The 23,177-nt window shown below is 38.7% G+C and overlaps 1 protein-coding gene across 1 annotated transcript in view; it reads right to left on the bottom strand.

Moving 5' to 3' along the window:
- The window catches only part of LOC136858421 (hemicentin-1), a 357,960-nt gene that overhangs the window by 50,965 nt on the left and 283,818 nt on the right, over positions 1–23,177 (bottom strand). Inside the window, exons 35-37 of the mRNA XM_067137953.2 lie at positions 22,267–22,393; positions 17,919–18,079; positions 712–843 (exon numbers count right to left, since the gene is read on the bottom strand). Of these exons, the coding sequence (XP_066994054.2) occupies positions 712–843; positions 17,919–18,079; positions 22,267–22,393 (420 nt within the window). The remainder of the gene's footprint in view (positions 1–711; positions 844–17,918; positions 18,080–22,266; positions 22,394–23,177) is intronic.

Below are 23,177 nucleotides of genomic sequence, written 5' to 3'. Positions count from 1 at the left end.
AAGAATGAATGAGTAAATATTTCATATGGTAAAGGTTTTATAGAACATACATGGCCAGACAAATTCAAGAGCAGTCCTACATTACTTAATTCTCAGATTGTTAAGTAATTTTTATCTTAGTAATGTTTTTAATTCAGATTAAACATGCTAGTGAAATGTGTTCTGGTTAATGTAAACAGCTTCAACAATGTATATGTTGTGTTCTTTTGTCAGGCAATTAGGCATAACCCAAAAGCCCATATCATGTCTACAATTACAGGCCGTGAAAGCATCAGTGTTAAAATTAGGGATTAATTACGTGAAGTAAGTAGTTTTAAATTCTTTTGATATTGACTTTGCCAGCCTAATTGTCAACCAACAGTTTATTGTTTTAGAGATGAATAAATGTGATAGTGATTGCTCATTTTAGAATATGATTTGTTTTTCATTTATGTTATCATCATTGTACCCATTCCTTTGCCTGATACTGACATTGCTCGCATGTCATTGCATGTGACACAATGTATGTCTCAGGCCTTCTACTTTATCTGACTTCCAATCTCTGATCCTACAGACCCTGAGGAAGAGTAAAGATGGACCCAAATGAAGAAAATGATGTAGATGTATCCAGCTATCTAAAACATTTCAAAATTAAATAATGAATTTTGATCACTAAATTGTTCCTTAGGCTACTTATCGTATGTTTTAGTACAATATATTCGTGATACCTACCTAAACATGGAGCACCAATTCCAGCAGCCTTCAGTCCAGGAGGACAAGCACAATAATATGATCCACTGTGGTTTTCACAGGTCTGAGTGATATGACAGTTATTAAGACGTGGGTCTATACACTCATCTTTATCTGTAAGTCACAAATACCATTATATTAGTTTTGAAAATAAAACATTAATTACAATATGATTATAATTAGCTACCGGTACACAAAATAATTCAATGACTGTCACAACAATTATTCATAACCTAAAAATAATTGATTGTCCTTAAATGAGAATGGTGAGCAAGTCTTCTCAACTAGGAACAAACAAGCTTCACCTTCATGAAATTACTATGCCACTGTCTCAACTATCTCATAACACTCTGAAATTACTTAAACTTGTAGCCTAGATCCATTACTCCACCTAAAACCAATTTATGTACTTCTGTTGTAAATTCTGCTGCTGTCACCCCACATTCAATAGTTTAACAAACTCTATAGAACACACTTTTAATAAAGTGACCGGGCGAGTTGGCCATGTGGTTAGGAGCGCGCAGCTGTGAGCTTGCATCTGGGAGATAGTAGGTTCGAACCCCACTGTCGGCAGCCCTGAAGATGATTTTCCATGGTTTCCTATTTTCACTCCAGGAAAATGCTGGGGCTTTACCTTAATTAAGGCCATGGCCGCTTCCTACCCATTCCTAGGCCTTTCCTCTCCCATCGTCGCCATAAGACCTATCTGCTGTGTCAGTGAGACTTAAAACAAATAGCAAAACAAAAATAAAGACTGAAAGTACTAATATAGGTTGCCTAGTACTCGGGGATTAATATGAGTATAATAAATCACGACCAACTACAGCGCCTATTTCTATATCATGCGGCTTGTTGGCCAGCATATGAATCCTGGTTAGGGATGACTGTTCACACATGCTCCAGATCTTACCACTCCGGTTCTATTCTTTGGTGAAGCCTTAGGTCACACCTTCCTGATGACTATGGTCACACAACCTACCACAATGGGAAAACATAAATCAGAAGATGCTACCTCAGCTGGCAAAATCCGGAGCCAATCACCATCTGGTCTTAACAGGGCATTGGATTCTGGGGGCCCTGTGCCATCATGTCGGGATCAGTTGGAGGATCCCTCACCCTGTAAGATTAGGACAAATGGAAAAGCACATGGCTTTTAATGTCGCGAGTGTCCGAGGACATGTTTGGCTAGCCAGGTTCAGGTATTTTGATTTGACGGCCGTAGGCGACCTGCACATCATGATGAGGATGAAATGATGATGAAGACGATACATACACCCAGCCCCTATGCCAGCAAAATTAACCAATGATGGTTAAAATTCCTGACCCTGCCAGGAACCAAACGCCAGCAAGCTAACCATTTAGCTATGGAGCTGGACAATTAGGACAAAGAAGAAACATTTCTTTGGGATGATGAACGTGAACATCCTCTTGGAAGTTGGTAAGCAGATAGAGGTGGTCAAGGAATTGGAGAAATATCAAATCAAGATTCTTGCAGTACATGAGATGAGATTTCTTTCATATGAAATATCTACAGTGGGTAACTACAGGATACTATGAGGATTACTGGCTGTCAGGGAACGTAGAGCAGGTAATAAGAGAAAATCTCCACCAATTTTAGGAGCTGCCTTCTTTGTTCATAAATCAATCACAGATCCCATTATTGAATTTAGATCACCATCTCCGAGGCTTTTGGCCTTAGCTCTGAAGAGTGGAAATAAGTCGTATGCAATTTTTAATGGGCATGCCCCGATAAATGAAGACAACAAACAGAACCCTGACAAAGTTGACAAATCCTGGTCTTTTCTGGAAAAAGAGTTGTTAGAAACACCTGATCATATGGTTAAAATAATAATAGGCTACTTCAATTTGCAAGTCAAGAAGGAAAGAAAATATAAGAAAATAGTTGGCTACTTCCCTGGACACAAGAGAACCAATAACAATGGGGAGAGGTTGATTGAAGAATGTGAGCCATTCAACCTCAAACTTATGTCTACTCGATTTAAGAGAGAGAGAGAAAAAAGTTAATGACATGGCGCTAACTAAATCCCAATCTGGGAAAATTTCAAACAGATCATGTAGCCACTTCTAGCCCGGCTAAGATATTGAATGCAAGAGTACAGAGAGGAGCTAACATATACTTGGACCATTACCTGACCTGAGGCAAAGTAAGGTGGATTCCTAATACCAAGAAGAAACCTACTACTAAAATAAATAGATACAGGATTGATGAGCTTGAATTAAATGGAGAGATTGTCGACAGGTACCAACATGAGCTTGAGGCCTTAAAATCCCCTGAATGGGGCTAAATGGTCAGGAGGATCAATGAAGCTCCTGAGCACGCAATATTGCTGGCCAAAAAGCAGAAACACCCATGGTGGAATAATGAATGTGAAGAGGCCTTACAGAATGTTCTGAAGCCTGAAATAAACTGTGTTTGAATAAAAATCACTTTGAAGAATTCAAGGAACAAAAAAAATGCATGGCCAAAATTATCAGGAATGTTAAGCGTGGGTATGAAAAGGAACAGCTGGACAGAACTGAGGAAGAATTGAGGAAAAATAACATGACAGATTCATATCGGAAGTTCAAGAACAAAATCAAGGAATTCACCCCTGGGAGTATATATGTTTCAAACATGAAGAAGGGAAGCTTATCCATAATAACAAGAAGAACTGTGAACATCAGGTCAACAATTTTCAGAATTTTCTTAACTGTGATCCTCCGGAGGAGCGGTTAGTATTTGAAGAACTTAAGAATAAATTACTCTCTCACCAGATAAGAGAGAAATTAAGGATATAATACAAGAGATAAAGAACAACAAAGCTTCAAGAAAGGATTTCATCTCTGCAGAACTATTTAAGTACGTCGATGAAAATGTATTTAAAAACTGGAGGAACTTTTCATCAATATTTGGGAGACAGAAGTAGTTCCTTGCATAAAAAAGGAGACAGAACAAATGCCAAAAACTGCAGACACACTTCCCTTCCTTTCATTGCATATAAAATCATTTCAAAAGCACTGTAGCGTAGAATTGAAGATTACCTAGATGAACAGATGGGTGAATATCAGACCAATTTTAGGAAAGGATGCTCCTGCACAGAACAAATATATATCCATAAGTCTCTAATAAAAATAACAGAAATGAGAAGTTAGAAGACTTTGTATACTTCAAAAATGGCGTATGATTCAGTAGATCGTAAAGTACTGTTTAACGTCCTTTGTGAGTTTAGTTTAGACGATACATCCCTTGTGTTAATCAAAGAGACATTGACAGACCCCTCATCTCAAGTTAAATTCATGGATGAAATCTCAGAACTATCTGAGATAAAAACAGGTCTGTGACACCACCGCTGTTTAACTGTATCCTGGAATAAGCGGAGATTTGAGATCAAGGATAAAGATATGATGTGGAAAAGGTGCAATTATATTGGAATAACTAGCTTTCACAGATGATGTACTGGTAATACTCCTAATTAACAATCTACACTCAGCTGTAAAACAGGTATGGGAATTACAAAACATGGCTGCCAAAACTGGTTTAGGAATATCTTTTGAAAAAAATTGCATATATGGACTCAAGAGAAAACCAAAAACCGAAAGCAGAAAAACAGAAATCAGAAAGCCGTGGCTTGCACAAGCTTATATAACCGCCCAGCGCGCATGCACAATAGCACTGATAAGGGACTTAGAATCTCGTCGGCAAGTCTTACAGTGGCATCTGCCTCGGTAAATCTATTGGTGGATGCGGCTGCTCATACCTTATCAGCCACATGTGACGTCACAGCATTCAAGGTCATTCAGTGGTTTCTTAGTGCGGCCTTCAATTTAGTTGCGGGGGATGGTTATCATGCTCTCGAGCTATACAAACCTGAGGAATCTGGAGTTTTCTTAGGTTGGAATATGAACTTATGCATTTATAATTTGCGAGATCAAGGCAAAGCCTGTATGAATACTTATGTTTGTGTCTTTAGAGATGGAGTACCTCCGTCAAAGACATTATCTGATTTTGATGACCAAATAATTGGTACTAATATTATGGCTGCTTTTGCCTCTAAGGAATCTACTACCTCTGCTAATAGTCTTCGATGGTTTTCAAGATGTAAAGCTAAATTTTGGCGTGGGCATGTTTTAGCATTTGTTATGAATGTTAAATCAGAAGAAACACAATTAAAAATGAATGTATTTGGCAAACCAAATTTGGGAAAATCCACCCTGTTCAGAAAATTCAGTACCTGAGAGAAATTCTCACCCTGAATGGAAAAGAGAAAGAAGTTTTGAATAGAATGGTGGGAAAGATGGAAATGGCTTTCAGACTATGTTGTGGAGCTTATAAATCCATGTCTGTAACGATCCAAGCAAAATTAAAACATTATTGTATGGTCAGTGCACAGTGTTTAATGCGGCAGAAAACATGAAGAGAGTAACGGACCCAGTCATTGATTAAAGGGAAAGGAGATTCCTTAGGAAAATCTTAGGTCCAAAGAAGTCACTAGATTTACAACCCATCTTCTGATTGAGACCGAATTGAAAACATTATGAAAAAGTAGAGAAGATATCATCTACTAGGAGAATAAGAAGACTGTCATTTTATGGGCACATTAAGAGGATGAATCCAAAGAGACTGGCACATAGGTTACTTAGCTACAAGAAAAGTGGAAGGCACAACATTTATGGCTTAAGGAGTTTCACAAGGACTTCGAAGAAGTGGGAATCAAGGAAGGAGACATACAAGAAGAACAACCTTAAGGAAGAAAATTGCAGCAGCAAACAAACAAATAAACAACGCTGGGCTAAGATGCTTAGACGGTTGAGGCACTGACTGGTCTTCTGACCCCAACTTGGCAGGTTTGAACCTGGCTCAGTCCAGAGATATTTGAAAGTGCTCAAATAAGTCAGTCTCATGTTGGTAGATTTACTGGCATGTAATAATAATAATAATAATAATAATAATAATAATAATAATAATAATAATAATAATAATAATAATAATAATAATGATGATGATGATGATGATGATAATAACAACAACAGCATTAAAGTAATTTATACCTAGCTCAATAGTTGCAGTCGCTTACCCTTCCCTGTCCCATCATTGCCGTAAGACCTAACTGTGTCGGTGTGACGTAAAGCAACTTGAAAGTTATTTATTGGTTTTGTGTCCAACTGACTATGCTCAACTACATAAAATACAGGAGACAGACATGCTTTGTTCATAGAGACTGACCTATTATTTAGTTCTCTTCAAGCATGCACTTTCCAATAGTCTAGGTTCAGTTATATGCGACTTTTGGTGATTAACTTTGCTTGATGCCAATCCTTGGATACCCTCTCTACAAATCTCCAGCCTTGGTATACATTTCCCAGTATATTTACTCATACTCACTTTCAACACCTAAAATACCTTACAAACAGCACATTCTACGGGCTTTACGTCGCACCGACACAGGTAGGTCTTATGGCGACGATGGGATGGGAAAGGCCTAGGAGTTGGAAGGAAGCGGCCGTGGCCTCAATTAAGGTACAGCCCCAGCATTTGCCTGGTGTGAAAATGGGAAACCACGGAAAACCATTTTCAGGGCTGCCGATAGTGGGATTCGAACCTACTATCTCCCGGATGCAAGCTCACAGCCGCGCGCCTCTACGCGCACGGCCAACTCGCCCGGTAACAGCACATTCAATCAAAATCTTATCATCATGGAAACTTTATGCCTCAATAACATCCATACCCTCAAAAACTCCTACGATTTCCCTCCATCTATCTTACATTTGTAGCATATCTGTTTTCCCATGATGTTCCTCACTACAGTAGGTTGCCTATCCCTAACACTATTATAAAGAAAGTAACCTTTGCAGCCCTTCAAGGTATGGCTCCTTGGCTGAATGGTCAGCATAATTGCCTTCAGTTCAGAGGGCCCCGGGTTCGATTCATGGCCGGGTCAGAGATATTAACCTTTTTATTATATGCTATTTATTCAGGGCATCGATCTAGAAAGATCTTTTGCCCCTAAGAGATATTAATTCCCCTGGCTTGGGGTCAGGGCTTTTGTACTGTCCCCAACATCCCCACAACTCACACACAACACAACACTATCCTCTACTACAGTAACACACAGTTTCCCAAACATGGCAGATGCTGCCCACTCTTATTAATGTGACACTTTCTGCTCCTTAAGGTATGTTTTGGAAAAGGACAGATTTGTGGATGTAATTTTAAATTATTATGTTTCATTTATATTTATATTATTTGTCTGCCTTAAAAGGGCTGCACCAGGCTAGTAATAGCCACTAAAAATTATTATTATTAGCCCTTTAAGGATCTATAGCAGGGCCATCCAGTCAATGCGCTCCGAGAGCGCGCCCGCGCTCGGGGAGCACTGGGCAGTCAGACTAGCGCTCCTTCCCCTAACACTACTACAGCGTGGCAGCGAAGAGACCTGGGACAGACGGACGATGTTCGGACCGCGCTCACTAGATACGTACGTACAGACATGTGCCTGACGGCTTTTGTGGGTTTGTTGACATCATACTGATAGGGCTGTTTTGCCATCACAATTATACCGCATATATAAATCGAAAGGTACTCCGATTATGGAGTATGCAGGAAACGAAATCAAGTGTTAAGTAAAGAATAATGTGATTTATTCAAATCTGAAATTAGAACATATCTAAGAGGAAAATTCAACAAAATTTTGCAAATATGAACAGATAGTATAGACCTTGAGTGACTTTTGCTCAGTCGTTCTTACGAGCTTTTAGTTTTGGAGCAAATAATCTTCTCAAAATTACAAAATTATACGGTACTAGTTTCGACCCATCTAGGGGTCATCATCAGCCGTATTGGAGCAAAGATCATTTGTGGCGAAATCCTAAGACAATATTATTTTAAAGAATAACAAGTGAAATGAGATGTTATGGTAATAGTTAATAATACAAGGAATATACATACTAAGAGGTTTTTAACAAAGAATAAAGTATAAATGGGGTGTTGTAAAAATTATAATCATGGAAATCAGTAAGTTCTTGTATTGAAATGAAATATGGCTTAGGAAGAGGGCTTAAGGTGGGGCTGAAGGGTGCGGGAGAAAGTGTAATTGTCTTGGAAAAGTACCTTTGATTAAATTTAGGATTGAGTTTAGGTTGGCTGCATTATTGTTTCTGAGGAAAGTGATAAATAGATCGAAGAGTACCGTATAATTTTGTAATTTTGTGAATATACTGTATTGAAAAGGTGGAAACATTTACGTTATTATTATTATTATTACTTATATATTATTCTCAGTTCAATACGGACCAAAAACATGAAATTCATAACCATCAAATAATCTTCTCCAAATTGGGTACAATATTTCTGGACACAGCTATTCTTAAACAATTGTGAAAGTTTCTATCGCTCATCGTTGCACGATGTTACTTTTGGTAAGCTTAAGAACAGAAAAGAAACGCTCACAAATATACGTTTAGCCGAACAATGTCAGAACTTTACATGCACGTTGATACAAAAGGGGGTGTTCTTTTTGCGGAAAGCCGCTGTTTAAAATTCTTCTAAACTTCGTGACATTAGGAAGCGGTCTTTTAAGACGAACATTGCACTGCAGATCAATCAATTCTTAATTCTGGAGCACTGTCTGCTCTATGAGAAAATGGTCGAACAAATACATCTAACACCACTTGGAGTGATAATTCTGAAAATCTATTTTCAAACTCTTCTTGTAATTGGCACGCATCTGGTTTTCCCACAAAATCAATTTTCTTTTGAATGCTTGAATTTTTCCATCAAATCGCGGATATTGTGCTTTACGTCCTGAAGCGAAGAGTTAATAGTATTTAGATGGGCAACAATGTCACTTAGAAATGCCAAGTCTTCCACCCACTTAGGATCACGCGAAAGAACTTCGGGCCGCCCTTTCATGTCACAAAAGATATATATTGCGTTCCGCAAGCAAAAAACAGGATGAACCACCTTCGCCTTGCTCAGCCATCTTCTGCGTGGTACGGGATATCCGGATACTACACTTCGATGTCATCCAAGAACTCTTTGAATTGACGGTGCGTGAGTCCATGAGAGCGAAGAAAATTTACCATTCGCACAACTGTTCCCATTACATCTTTATGCTTGGCGACCTTTGCACAGATTGCCTCCTGCTGCATCAAGAAATGGATACTACCACTCTCGGCCATTTTTCATTTTACATAGCTTAGGAACCCCGAGCGTAGACCACGTAAAGCAGGAGCTCCATCCGTCGTTACACTCGTCAACCGCTCCCATTTTAATTCCATTGACTCAAAAACACCCTCTACAGCTTGGAAAATTTCGAAACCGGTAGTGGTGTCTTTGAGAGCTACCAAGTCTAGGAAATCCTCGGTGACCCGAAGATCGTCATCCACCCCTCGAATGAAAATAACGAGCTGAGCTGTGTCTGCAACGTTGGTTGATGACGTAAGAGGCTGGTAAGGCGGGAACAACCAAAGAATCATATCCATGATTTTATGCTTTATTGTGTAGGTGATCTCCGAAGTTAAGCAACGTTGGGCGTAGTCAAGATTTGGATGGGTTGCCACGCGCTGTTGGTGGGCGGTAAGGGCAGGGAGGAGCGGAAAAGAACTGGACATCCTACCATACGTAAACTCCGGCTCAGGCACACCTCTGCGGAGGTTCGGACCTGCCTTCGGGCAGAATACACCCTTACCTTACCTTACCTAGGAGAAAAAAAGACCGAGTGCAAAGTTTTTATTCCTCGTGAATTTCGCTATTGTCCAGAGGGCGATGGAAAAGGATACAAAATTTGCTGCCTTCACCATTAATTGCTGTTCCATGTCAACGACCATATTGTCTATTCTGTGAGCCACACTTTGAGGAGAAAGATAAATTTTATCAAATTTCTCAACTAGCTCCACAGGACAAATACATGCGACCGCGTCCATTAGGCACGCCTTTATTAAATTCCCTTCCCTGTGAGCTTGCATCCGGGAGATAGTGGGTTCGAATCCCACTGTCGGCAGACCTGAAGATAGTTTTCCGCGGTTTCCCATTTTCATACCAGCCAAATGCTTGGGCTGTACCTTAAATAAGGCCACAGCCGCTACTTCCAACTCCTAGGCCTTTCCTATTCCATCGTCGCCATAAGACCTATCTGTGTCGGTGCGACGCGAACATTTGTAGCTTGCGCGTAAAATGGGTCCAGCAACCTCACTCTCCTCAGTCTCCTGTCCAAAAATGTAAGGCGAGTCACAATTTTAGTGTTCTTCAGATAAAACATTTCTTCATTCTCGTTTGTAAACCATCATTTTAAAATTAGGCTAATACTTAGAGAATAATGCTGCTTGAAATTTTCTTTCAGTTCTTCCAACTTTGATTGGAGACTGGCGTCTGTCAAATCACCATAATCATCCCTGTGGTTGGCAATGTAGTGCCGTTCCAAATCTCGGTGGCACACTAAACATTTGGCATGCCCTGTATAAGCTGTACAGAAAAATGAAATTTCTCATTCTGCTTTAAAGGCTGCTGCTTCACCACTCCTTTTTTTGTATGATGTTCAGTCATGACAGCTGCGTCTGGCTCCATGGCTAAATGGTTAGCGTGCTGGCCTTTGGTCACAGGTGTCCCGAGTTCGATTTCTGGCAGGGTCGGGAATTTTAACCGTAATTGGTTAATTTCGCTGGGAGGGGGTGGGTGTAAGCTGTCGTCTTCATCATTTCATCCTCATCACATGCAGGTCGCCTACGGGTGTCAAACCGAAAGACCTGCATCTGGCAAGCTGAACGTTTCCTCGGACATTCCCGGCACTAAAAGCCTTACGCCATTTCATTGCATTTTTATGACAGCTGCGAAAGTGATTTAGTTACCTTCTGTCAACAAAGCGCATTGGACTAGACTAGCGACTGATGGATCGGCTGCCCGCTCAGCAAGCCAAGCTCCTCCCACCACTACCCGAAACTACCTTCCCCAAAGCGCTCGGAGCACTGGCTTGGAGCGCGGCCAGAGCGCTAGCGCTCTGGGAGCGCTGTTTGGATGGCCCTGATCTATAGCAATACTTCAGTACCACCTACATCAACAATGACATCTACCATTGCAAGCCAAAAGAGGCAACACCATGTTGAGTGGCCAGCAACCTCCACTACTGGATATTTATGTGACACTTTCTGCTCCTTAAGCTATGTTTTTTAAAAGGACAGATTTGTGGATGTACTTAAAAATTGTTATGTTCCATTTATACTGGGTTATTCATAAATCAGTGTCACATTTCTGAAATTTATTGTGAAATAAGTACTTTACATATCAGTGTGAATGATATACCAAAAGACGAACAATCTCTCCAAGTTTGTTTGATATACCTTACAAGTGTTCTATGTGTGTGCTTTCGATACATGGCAGACATCCAAGCAATAGTCCAATTCCGCCCACACCCTCAAAAGCATGTTACGGTCAATTGTTATCGCTGCTGTAATACAATCTCGGAGGTCATTTAAGTCGGCAAGAAGTGGTGGAATGCAGAACCTGTCCTTTACATGTCCCAAGAGAAAGAAATCACACGGGGTTAGATCTGGGGAACAGGGCAGCCACCCCACCGCAACAATGCAATGTCATTGTCAGCAGTTCATCCAATCCAACATTGCAGTAAGTTCTTGTTCAGGTACGTGCGCATGAGTCGATGGAAGTGGGTGGGGCTCTGTCCTGTTGGAAAACGAAGTTGCCGCTGTCTGTTTACAGTTGCGGCATAGGCCATTGTTCTAACGTGTCCAGATAAATGATGCCAGTCACTGTGGATTCGGCAAAGAAATAGGGCCCATAAAGCTTGTCTTTGACAGGGCACAGAACATGATCTTGGGGAGTTACGCACATGCTCAATTATCTCATGTGGCCATTCTGTCCCATGAGTGCACACATTGTGATGGTTCACTTTCCACGACAAGTGAAACGTTGCTTCATCAATGAAGATGAGGATGTCACCAAAATATTCATTAGCTGCCATTGCAGCCTGAATGTCGGTGGCAAATTGTGTGTGAACCTCCTTGTCACCATCTGTGAGCAACTGCAGGAGTTGCTGTCTGTACTGTTTCACCCTCAGTTGCTTATGAAGAATCCGCCACACAGTCGGTTGTGACATTCCCAGCTGCAGACTACCACGAGTTGTCGATTTCTGAGAGCTGCACTGAAACAACTCACGAACACGTGAGACAGAGGCCTCTGATGGTTCTGCCCTGCCAGTTAATTTGAGTGGACAAAGACAACCTGTGCGCTCAAATGTCTGATGAATCTTTATGATCATCCTGCGATTTGGCACGTCCTTGTGAAAACGAGTGCAAAATCGCCCCTGAACAGTCACAATAGCCTCTATTTTTGCAAATTCTATCACATAAAATGCCTTCTCGTTGCCTGCAAACGCCATTTTTAACACTTCTACACTTCTGCTGGCTAGCAGCCAACAGTGTCACCACAACATGTGCGCATTTTATTTGACACAAACTTGGAGAATTTTTGTTTCCATACGTACATGATTCGGATTGGCACGTCTCATACAGCAACATCAAGATGTTATCCAAATGTGACACTGATTTATGAATAACCCTCCATTATTTGTGCAAGCATTACACTTTGTCTAATGCTGCGGCCCATAATTGTGGGAAGTAAATTCTATTGAACCTGTGTTATACATGTATCAAGGTGAAGAGCAGATTTTATGTATAACTAAGAATTACTTACGATACAACAAATCAGGTTTAGAAATTATGTCATATAATTATTAAAATACTTTTCTATATTTATGGAATAATATTACAGGTTATTTCAGAGATATAAGATAACAACATAATTTATACTTATGGCTCTTTTAATACATCAGGTTTACAACATTATTAATCAATGTTGATGATTTTGCAACCAATTTTTAAAAATTTGCCTAAAATAGCATTTCTTTTACTATTACTATGAAAAGTGATCCTAAATCTCCAGCTATTTCAGTTTTAGTTTTATGTGAATTACTGCCCACTTCTCATATAAATTTTACTTTTTAATCCAGCATGTAACTTCTCTCTTTCTGAACTCCATGGCCGACTAACAGCAATGTCCAATTTCTAATGATAGACCCACAGTTTTATTAGTCAATATGACACATGTTATATCTCAGCATCATTTTAATGTGTCTCATTTTCATAATCTGCTTACAGTTAAAAAGAAAGCATGTCCTATGTCCCAAACACAGGTCTCATAATCTTTCTACTTTAGCTTTACGCCGTGAGATCGCTTCACAGGAAATTCACTAGACCACTGCACCCCTCCAATATCTGCAACTAAAGTCCAGCTGCCAATGACGCCAACTCGAATGTATCACATTTCTAATTCACCTGTATTTTGATAAGAACAGGAAATTCATTTGTCTACACCTTTATTTGAATTCTGTCACATGCAAATCAACTGTCTCGTCATTTTTTCTTTTAGTTAATTGCCGCATGGTCACTTCACACAACCTTCGCTAGACCACCGCATCTCTCTAACCTTAGAGCTAAAGTCCTGTCTGATGTGAAAACAAGAAAACCACAGAAAACCATCTTGAGAGCTGCCAACAGTGGGGTTTGAAACCATGATCTCCTAAATGCAAGCTCACAACTATGTGACCCAAACCACGCAATCAAGTAGCTCAGTCCGGAAGTAATTAAATAATAATACATTAATCATGTACAGGCACCACAATAGCTGTCAGTGAAGACTCTTCTGTGTGCATGAGACTTAAAACTTCAAGGCTCTCTTACTCAACAACTCATCTCATTTGTAAATCAATCAACAATAATTGTTAATGGTTTATTATTATTATTATTATTATTATTATTATTATTATTATTATTATTATTATTATTATTATTATTATTATTATTCTCTGGGCGCTTCGACTCACCACAATCCTCTATCTGACACCCCACTGTATCCGAATGGTGTCTTCGTTTGGAAGATTATATAGCTGTCCAAACCGATGGATTCTTTCAATAGAAGACTTCCCATATTAGGTTTATTGTCTGATCAATGATCAAGAGTCTAACCGTGGTCTGGAAAGGTAATAAATGAAATATGATATGATGAAAAATGAGATTGTGAAGTGTGTGTGTGTGTGCGCCTCAAGATGTTCTCTGGCTGTATGGAGCAAGGAATGTCCTCCAACTGTTAAGACTGGAAGAATTATTCGACTAAATTGCCTTGTATTTGCTGATGATCTGGCGCTATTAACAAATAACATAGAGGAAGCAAAATTTCAAGTATAGGAACTAGGGAGATTATCAATGAAGTTTGGGTTGAAAATATCTTTTGAGAAAACAAAAATGATGCCATCCTTTAAAGTTGACACCCCACATATTATATTAAATAATACTCAGAAAATTAAAGTTGTGAATAAATTGAAATATCTTGGTGGAATTGTCACTTGGAATGCTAATGAAAAAGCATCCATAGATAATAGAACTCTAAAACTGAGAAGAGCACAACATATTACATGGCCGAGTTACAAAAAACAGTCTCTTTCAATTAATGCTAAATAATGCCATTATAACTCCATCATCAAACCAGAAGCAACATACGCAAGTAAAACATTATTCAAACTCAATACCCAACCAACAACAGACAAACTGCAGAAAGTGAATAGAAGAATTCTCTGGACAATTATTAATAAAAAACATCAGGTTGATGGCCAGTGGAGACTTTTACCCAATTCAGTAATTTACAAAGAAAGTGAATCAATTATTGACATGATGAGAAAATGGAGGATTGCATTTTTTGGACACACATACTGTTTGCCAAATTTAAGACTCATAAAACAGCTTTTTGATTTCTTTTGGAACAGTAAAACAAACCAAAAAAAAACACTTGGTTTAAAAAATACAAATGGATTTGGATGAACTGAAAGTTACTACAGAGCAAATTGAAAATAAAGAAGAGAAGAAGATTCTAAAGAACAAATATACAAAACTATCACTTAAAACATCAAAACGTAAGCAGTATGTTATATCAGCAGGAGAACAGGCTGCAAGATCATCTAGAATGAAGAAGTTTTGGGAAGAGAAGAAATTATCAAGTGTAAAAAAAATGAACTTATTTTTTGAAGATTTTATTGTATAAGGTTGATTTTGGTGCTCCAATGTGGGTGTAAACAGTGTAAATAAATATATTATAGAAAAAAATCACTACTACCTTACAATGGTGAAGTTACTTCAGGATGCTCCCTCTGCAAATCTCCCAGTATCCTTGCTCATATTCACTTTCCACAACTAAAATCTACTCCAGCAGGGCAAACATTGTGGATTTCACAGATCTGAGATATGCCATTTGTTAAGATGTAGGTCTGCATGTAGAGTACTTTCCTTTAATTATTTAGTTTATTTTCCAGATTGAACCATGTTGTTGTTTTCTGTACATGACATACAGTTTGCCGAAGTTTCAAATACATTGCAGTATTCTTTGACAAGGCGACTGAAATACCCCTACTCGATCCGAGGTTATCAGTCTCCCAGGCAGCAATCAATACAAGAGTGGTTCCTGACCTTGGTCTATATATCCTAGCCTTTCTGGCTGATGTAAGCCCCCTGGCTGTCTCATGCGAATTCTGGAAGGTATGTGTCACAGCCAGATAGTGGGGCTTGCCCGCACCGTTATGTAATAGGAGGTTTGACCTGCGTATTTATGTTGTGGTCTGTATGTGTTAATCTATGTATGATAGGCATCCAAGAATTACTGATTTTATATCCTTCTTCTAAATTCATATTGTTCGGATATTTCTTGATTTCGATAGCCTCGCGGATTTTCCTTTCCAGCTTCCAAGGGATAGCTGCTAGGATCTTGGTCTCGTCAAATGATATTCCATGTCTTGTTTCATAGGAATGCTTGGCTACCGCTGAAATATCTGTGTTTTGATTCTTGGTGTGACGGATTTGTTCTTTTAGGCAGGTAGAGATTAGATGTTTTGTTTCACCAACATAGCATGTGGTATACTTCAGGAGCCTGTAGTTATATTGTGTCTTTTACTGATAGTAGATAACGGGCTAGCTTCCGGTGTGGTTTATAGATGGTTTTTATGTCATATTTGTCCAGTATCTTTCCGATCCTGCCTGTAGTGTTTTTAATGTATGGAAGTATCGCTGTTTTCGGGTGGGTCAGTTCTTGTTTTCCGTTGTTTTCTCCTACGTGGGCCTTTACTTTGTTTTCTTCTGATTTTTTAAAGACTTGGGAAGTCCTGACCAACCAGTTAAAACTTACACAGGAAACCATGGAACAGGGTTTGTCTGGATTTTCTACTTTGAAGTGATGGAGATTTTCTCTTTCTAATTGAAGGGCTGTTGTGATGGGACATTTTTGATTTTAGTCTTCTGATCCCCATATCATCAGAAATATCACAGTGGACAAGAAGGCCAAAGTTGTTGCTTACCTTCCTGTATTCCTGAAGTAAAACTTGTTGGCAGAGAAGGCTGGAGGATGCATTGTTACTTGAATTTTATAATGAATGCTACATGTGCCTTATGCCTTCACCCAAATAATCACAGAGAACATGTTCAGAGGAAATTAGATAATAGAACATCTCACATACGACACTGTGTCTGACAAGTGCAGCAAGATAGTGGTTCATTGATATTCTGAGCTATTTTTACATGGGATTACTGTACATCTCTTATGGCTGTTCAGGGCACACTAATTGCTCCAAGGCTTGAAGATGATATTCTCCAACAACAGTAGAACCATACTGACAGCATTTAACACATTCACGCCCATATCTGAGTTATTGCCTATAGCGTATGTCCATGCTCTGGACTGTATCCGAGTTAAGCGCAACTTTGAATTGTAGCCGTTCCTATGCAGCTGTGGTTTATTTTTGTCACCAATAAGTGCAAGAGAGATGAGGTTAATACCATAATGAATACTTCTACTCACCAGAAACCACATGGCATTTGAGATTGTCCCTTCCAATGCATTTTTAAAATTCCGTTTCTGAATGAAGGCTAGTGCTGGCCAAGCTAGCTGCGTAGTTGGTTTGTGATTGCACAAGCGTGCGTATAGTCATGTTCTGAAGTGTAACCATGGTGCTTAGGGACAATATAAGTGTTGATGAAATTACCAACATCCTATTCGAATAAGACTCAGGTGATGAACTAATTCCTAAACTAAGTGAAAATGACAGTGATGACAGTGAAGAAGATTCTCCTGGACATGTGACAGTACCTGAAGGTGTGACATTAGCTACCACACCCTCCAGAGATATTAAGAGGACTTCTTTAAGGTACGTGCAAATTTTTGTTTCCATATCTTGTTTAGTTTAGATCTTAATTGTGAAAATAATTCATTGTTGTTTTCTGTGCCACCCACTATTTAAATAGCCTGTTCAGATTATGGGTGTGAATGTGTTAAAATAAGGCTTTATAATAATGGATGATGACTCACGTGTCCATTTTTCTTCATCCTGCTGGTATCATCTGAATGGAGAAACATGTCTGTCTTTCGGACATAAACCCCACTCTATATGTCAGGAATACATTAATTAAAATGACTCTGGACTTCCTGACCAGCCAAGTAATCTGAAAACCTTATGCAGAACCACCAGATGTGTTTGGGACAAACTGAACCAAGAATGGCTTAGTGACTATGTGGATTGATATGCCATGACAGACTCAAGCATGTTTATGAACGATAGTATGTGTTCGCCAATATAACACAGTTAAAAATGATATGAAAACTTCCAGCTGGGATCTCAATGGTGTAAGCTTCCACATATAGTATACTCTAGTTATGTTACTGGTTTCATTGCACTAACTAGATACTTTTACTGTTTTGTCTCACAAGAGTTCTTTTAAGTGTCATTAAATCTACCAATGCAATATTATCCAATTTGAGCACCTTCACCTCTGTGGTCTGAGCCAATCAACCCAAAATGCTGCCTTTTTTCTTTTTTTCTTAAAATCAGGTATTACTGAAAATGTATTATACTTACATGAATCAGATCCATGGTTTGTGTTAAATGTCAAAAACTATTTACTTCATAGAAGATACAAAACTTTTCTTTGACATGTGTATTTTACTACATTGAATTGATAGATAATATTTATGGAATTGGTAGTTTAGAGAACAACTGATTTAAACATCTAAAATGTGATAAAAAATAAACCTGCCAGGTGTTATTGTTTATTTCATATCATTGCCAAATATCAAAGGTGCAACATACCTTGACAAAATTGTGCATCTGGTTGAAACAAGTAACCATCAGGACAAGAATCACTGCCAGCTTTCTTTCCTATCATGGCAGATATTTTAAGGGTCATTCTTTGAGTTGATGGATTGAGCTCGTTTTCTATACCTTTTACAGTGAGAGTCTCCACCAAGTACCTACAAACAAAATACAGAAGTATGTCACATTCATCTTTGGTTCAGATACAGTATATTTGAGAAAAAGGAGGAAACTATATTCTGAAGATGAATTCCCTTCAAACAGGACTGAGCCAGCTACCAGTATGATGAATAATCACTGTTACAACTTTTCTTTCTTAGGAGAGGTTTTGTTCTAAAGTGATGTTTTATTTTCTAATAAAATCCCAATAGTACAATAAACACCTTAACACATTCAGCACCACCATGAAAATCAAGGGTGACTGCATGGGACCAATGCTCTACAATCATGTTTTAGTGTTCTCCTTGTTTTTTGTTTCTCGAGATTGTGATTATTTTTTATAGTTTAATTTGTATTGTCATCATTTTGGAAATGTCCACTGGTGGTCATGCCTTATATTGATTTAAACTACTTGTGTGGGGTATCAGTATGCCAGAAACTTGGCGTTAGTCTCATATTTTGATACTTTATGACTTTCGTGCTTCGCTGCTACCTTTAGTACAAAATGCTGACTATGGAAAATACATCAGTTATGGTCAAACCCACACCACGAAAGTGAATCCATACAGTGAATCTTGCAGTGTGCCCATGTGCCTCAAGGGTTTTCAGAGTGAACATATAGCTCGGTCAAAATTAACTTGCAACTTATAATTCCTAACAACTGGAAAAGAATTCCTATGACTTTTTTTCAACTAAATACATTCCTAAAATTTCTTTCCAAATTTTTGGTCTAACTATGCTTGCTACACCAAACAAATGTGGCATCTGAACAGATGATTGGCTTAGAGTGATAAGATCTGTAATCCTAAGTTCTAATGTTCTGTAACTAGCATTATTTTTTATTAAGCAAATAGCATGCAGACTTTGGAATATGGGATTAATTATGATATTGTAAATAAGAGCAAGTTTTTTAACTAAACCCTCTTGATGGCCCAAGTCCAGTACTTCTGAACACAGGAACGGCAGAATCTACTGCTATAGGCAGAATGCACAGGAAGCATGACCACGGGTGGCCACGCGGCGCTAAAGTTACGTGTAGCAGTTGCCAACCAGTGAGCCATGTGGACGGACGGACGGACCGACCGACTGACCGACCACTACTTAATCCTGGCCTTTTCTTAAATGATTGCGAAGACATTGGAAATTTACTGAACATCTCCCTTGGTAAGTTATTCCAATCCCTAACTCCCTTCCTATAAACAAATATTTGCCCCAATTTGTCTTCTTGAATTCCAGCTTTATCTTCATATTGTGATGTTTCCTACTTTTAAAGACACCTCTCAACTTATTCGTCTACTACAGATGTCATTCCACGCCATCTTTCCATTGACAGCCGAGAACATACCACTAAGTCGAGCAACTCGTCTCCTTTCTCCCAAGTCTTTCTAGCCCAAATTTTGCAACATTTTTGTAACGCTACTCTTTTGTTGGAAATCACAGAACAAATTGAGCTGCTTTTCTTTGGATTACTAGGTGAGTTGGCCATGCGGTTAGGAGCGTGTGGCTGTGAGCTTGCATCCGGAAGATAGTGGGTTTGAACCCCACTGTCAGCAGCCTTGAAGATGGTTTTCCATGGTTTCCCATTTTCACTCCAGGCAAATGCCACGGCTGTACATAATTAAGGCTATGGCCACTTCCTTCCCACTCCTAGCCTTTTCCTATCCCATTGCCACCATAAGACTTAATGTATCGGTGCGACGTAAAGCAGATTTTTAAAAAAATTGGATTTTTCCACTTCTTGAATCAAGTAATCCCAGTGAGGGTCCCACACACTGGAACCATACTCTAGTTGAGGTCTTACCAGAGACTTATATGCCCTCTCCTTTACATCCTTACTCATCATCATCATCATCATCATCATCATCATCATCATCATCGATTTTTCGCTCCAGCAAGCCACGTGCGGGTGTTTACGAGCCTCTTCCCGTTCGTCCTGTCATTCCACAACTGATGTTCTACCTTTTGCTGCCAATTTACATCACGCTTGACAAGGACTTTGAAAATTTGCTTTTCCCAACTATCACAAGGCCTCCCTCTGGGCCTCTTAACAACATTCCTTTATAGTATGAACTTGGGGTCCTAATTGGAGCCATCCTTCTCATATGTCCATACCACCATAATCTGCTTAATTCCAAGGTTTCCAACAGGCTCCTGTCCAATCTACAACCGCTAAATACCCTCATAACCATGTGCAAAGTTCTGTACAATAAAATTTATGTGATTTCCTTATATTAACACCACAAGGTACTTACAATGATCCCCAAAAGGAACTTTTACCCCATCAACGCAGCAATTAAAACTGAGAGGACTTTTCCTATTTGTGAAACTCAGAACCTGACTTTTAGCCCCGTTTACCATCATAACAATGCCTACTGTCTATCTCACAACATTATTGAGGTCATTTTGCAGTTGCTTACAATTTTGTAACTTATTTATTACTTTGTACAGAATACATCATCTGCAAAAATCCTCATCTCTGATTCCACTTCTTTACTCATATCATTTATATATATAAGAAAACATAAACGTTCAATAATACTGTCTTGAGGAATTCCCTTCTTAATTATTACAGGGTCAGATAAAGATTCACCTACTCTAATTTTCTGAGTTCTATTTTCTAGAAATATAGTCACCCATTCAGTCACTCTCTTGTCTAGTCCAATTGTACTCATTTTTGCCAGTATGCTCTCATGATCTACTCTATCAAATGCCTTAGATATGTCAAGTGCAATACAGTCCATTTGACCTCCTGAGTCCAGGATATCTTGCTGGAATCCTACAAGTTGAGCTTGAGTGGAATAACCTTTCCTAAACCCGAACTGCCTTCTATCTAACCAGTTATTAATTTTGCAAACATGTCTAATACAATCACAAAGAATGCTTTCTCAAAGCTTACATACAATATTACAAATCAGTGTGTCCAATGGTGGGTCACATGGCACTAGATGTGTTAAATATGCATGCGCATCCCACTTATAATATGTTTTTATCTTCCAAAGAAAGTTATGAATATATATGTAATGGAGTGGAAGATTGAAATAAAAAACAAAAAAACACTCTCTCTCTCTCTCTCTCCCCCTCCCTCCTGTATTTTCTTTTCGACCACATCTTCATGGTTTTAAAGAAGTTAGATACACCATATTTACTCACACATCAGTCACACTTTTTATGTCATTTCTAACATCCCAAAATAGGGGTGCAGCTATTGAGAAAAACATTTTCAAACAAGATTTGTAAAAATCTGGGGACATATCATAGCCAATTAAACTATTACTAAGGAGGTCTTTATGTAATAACAGAGTGATGCTGCACTATTGCCTGTGTGGCTTTTGACAAATACAATATTATAACAGGAGCTGAGACTGGTACATCCACCAGCAAATTAGGCTTGGTAAATACTGTGCGAAACATAGTTAAAATGAGCAGTGATTTCAATACATCTTCACTGAAGGCCGTGATGAAATTTAATGGTGTATTATTCTATACGATGATGTCAGATGATGTCCACGTGCTGTGGAAATATTAATTGCAATTTTATAATATCCAGCCTGTATGTGTTCAATCTAATTACTTGAAACAAGTTGCCATGTGCATTTAAAACAACAATTACTTCACTGCATGCTTAGATAATAGGTAGTCAAAACCATACTGTTCAATTGGCATTGTCTCCATTAATCATTCAGATATTTGGTTTCGAACTACAATGAACATCATCTTAAAGGCAGCACATTCTAGAGTGATCCCCCTGTATGAGTCCGGTCCTTTGCTTTTTTAGAGTATTCTTATTGTCAACTTCTCCAGGCATTAGGAATGGTCTGAAGTTCCAGGCACTTGTACAGAACTGTGCATATGCTAACGGTGTATGGGAGGGATTCCTTTATTAATTCATTGGTGATGTTGTCTGGTCCTGCTGCCTTGTGGTTTTTGCTGAGCCAAGATCGAACCTGCCAACTTGGGCTCAGAACACCAGTGCTCTAACCATCTGAACCACTCAGCCTGGTACTGAAACTACGCAGCAAGCCAATTATATTATAAGTGATATAAACAAAAACAATTTTAATAACAGAAAATTGTAATAATTTCTTACACCTAAAAGGAAAACACATTCGTCAGTGCTAATCCCTATGTCAAGATATTATGCAACATATATCTCTTGTGCTCAGAAATTTTAGACAAAGATACTTACGGCATCATTTTTCCTTCATTGTAAGTGATGGTCTTATTCCATTTATACCCTGTCAGATCACCGTCAGCTTCTACTGTTCCACTAGATGTTGCAAAGATTTCACCTGGACCAGTTTGGACATAGTCCTCTGGAGACAAACAAGATATATTAATAAATAAGATACCAGTAGAAGGTTCATATTTGTACGAGCATGACTCTACTTCACAAACTTCCAAGAGTCTTCTTTAAAATGAAAAAGGAAAAACCTGAACCATATGAAGCAATTGACTAGTTACAATATACTGTAGTGTAGAATGATTCTGCTTACTGTCATTACTATGAAGCTCCCAATGTGCACATATGTTAAGAAAGAGGATATATTTATGGCAACAGGATATAAGAATTGAAAAATCAATAGAAAAGTTCAAAAGTTATTGGAATAGTAATGTTCACAAGTTATGTTCTTCCAGGTGTTTGGCAATGTACAGGGCTCAATTGATTTTACTTTTAGCCCTTTCAGACCTGAAAGAAAACTGGAGGTGTGATTTTTTTTTGCATGTCAAAAACTGACTAAAATGCTCCTCAATACACATATTGATAGTTTATTTTACAAAATAAAAACTAACATCCGAAAAACAGGTCCCACATAATTGTGCGTATCAAAATTCAAAACCTCGTTGTATCACATACGATGATGTATCTTCAAAATTTACGTTCACTAACCAATGTACACACTTCATTGAATATATTCCGTTATTCAGTAAAGCCTCTAGATTAATATAAACGCAATAAATAAATACTTACTTTTGGCACTACTGCTTCCTGCCATCTCGCCGATCAACTGTGCTTTTTAAACTCTTCTTCCTTTGCCCTGGCGGTCAAGCGCATACTAAAAGCAATTGAAATACACGCCACGTGTCCCGCACAATCAC

The sequence above is a fragment of the Anabrus simplex genome, chromosome 1 (genome assembly GCF_040414725.1).
Source record: "Anabrus simplex isolate iqAnaSimp1 chromosome 1, ASM4041472v1, whole genome shotgun sequence".
Classification (NCBI taxonomy): domain Eukaryota; kingdom Metazoa; phylum Arthropoda; class Insecta; order Orthoptera; family Tettigoniidae; genus Anabrus; species Anabrus simplex.
Note: the sequence above shows the minus strand (reverse complement) of the source record. Positions and strands in the feature narration are given on the sequence as shown.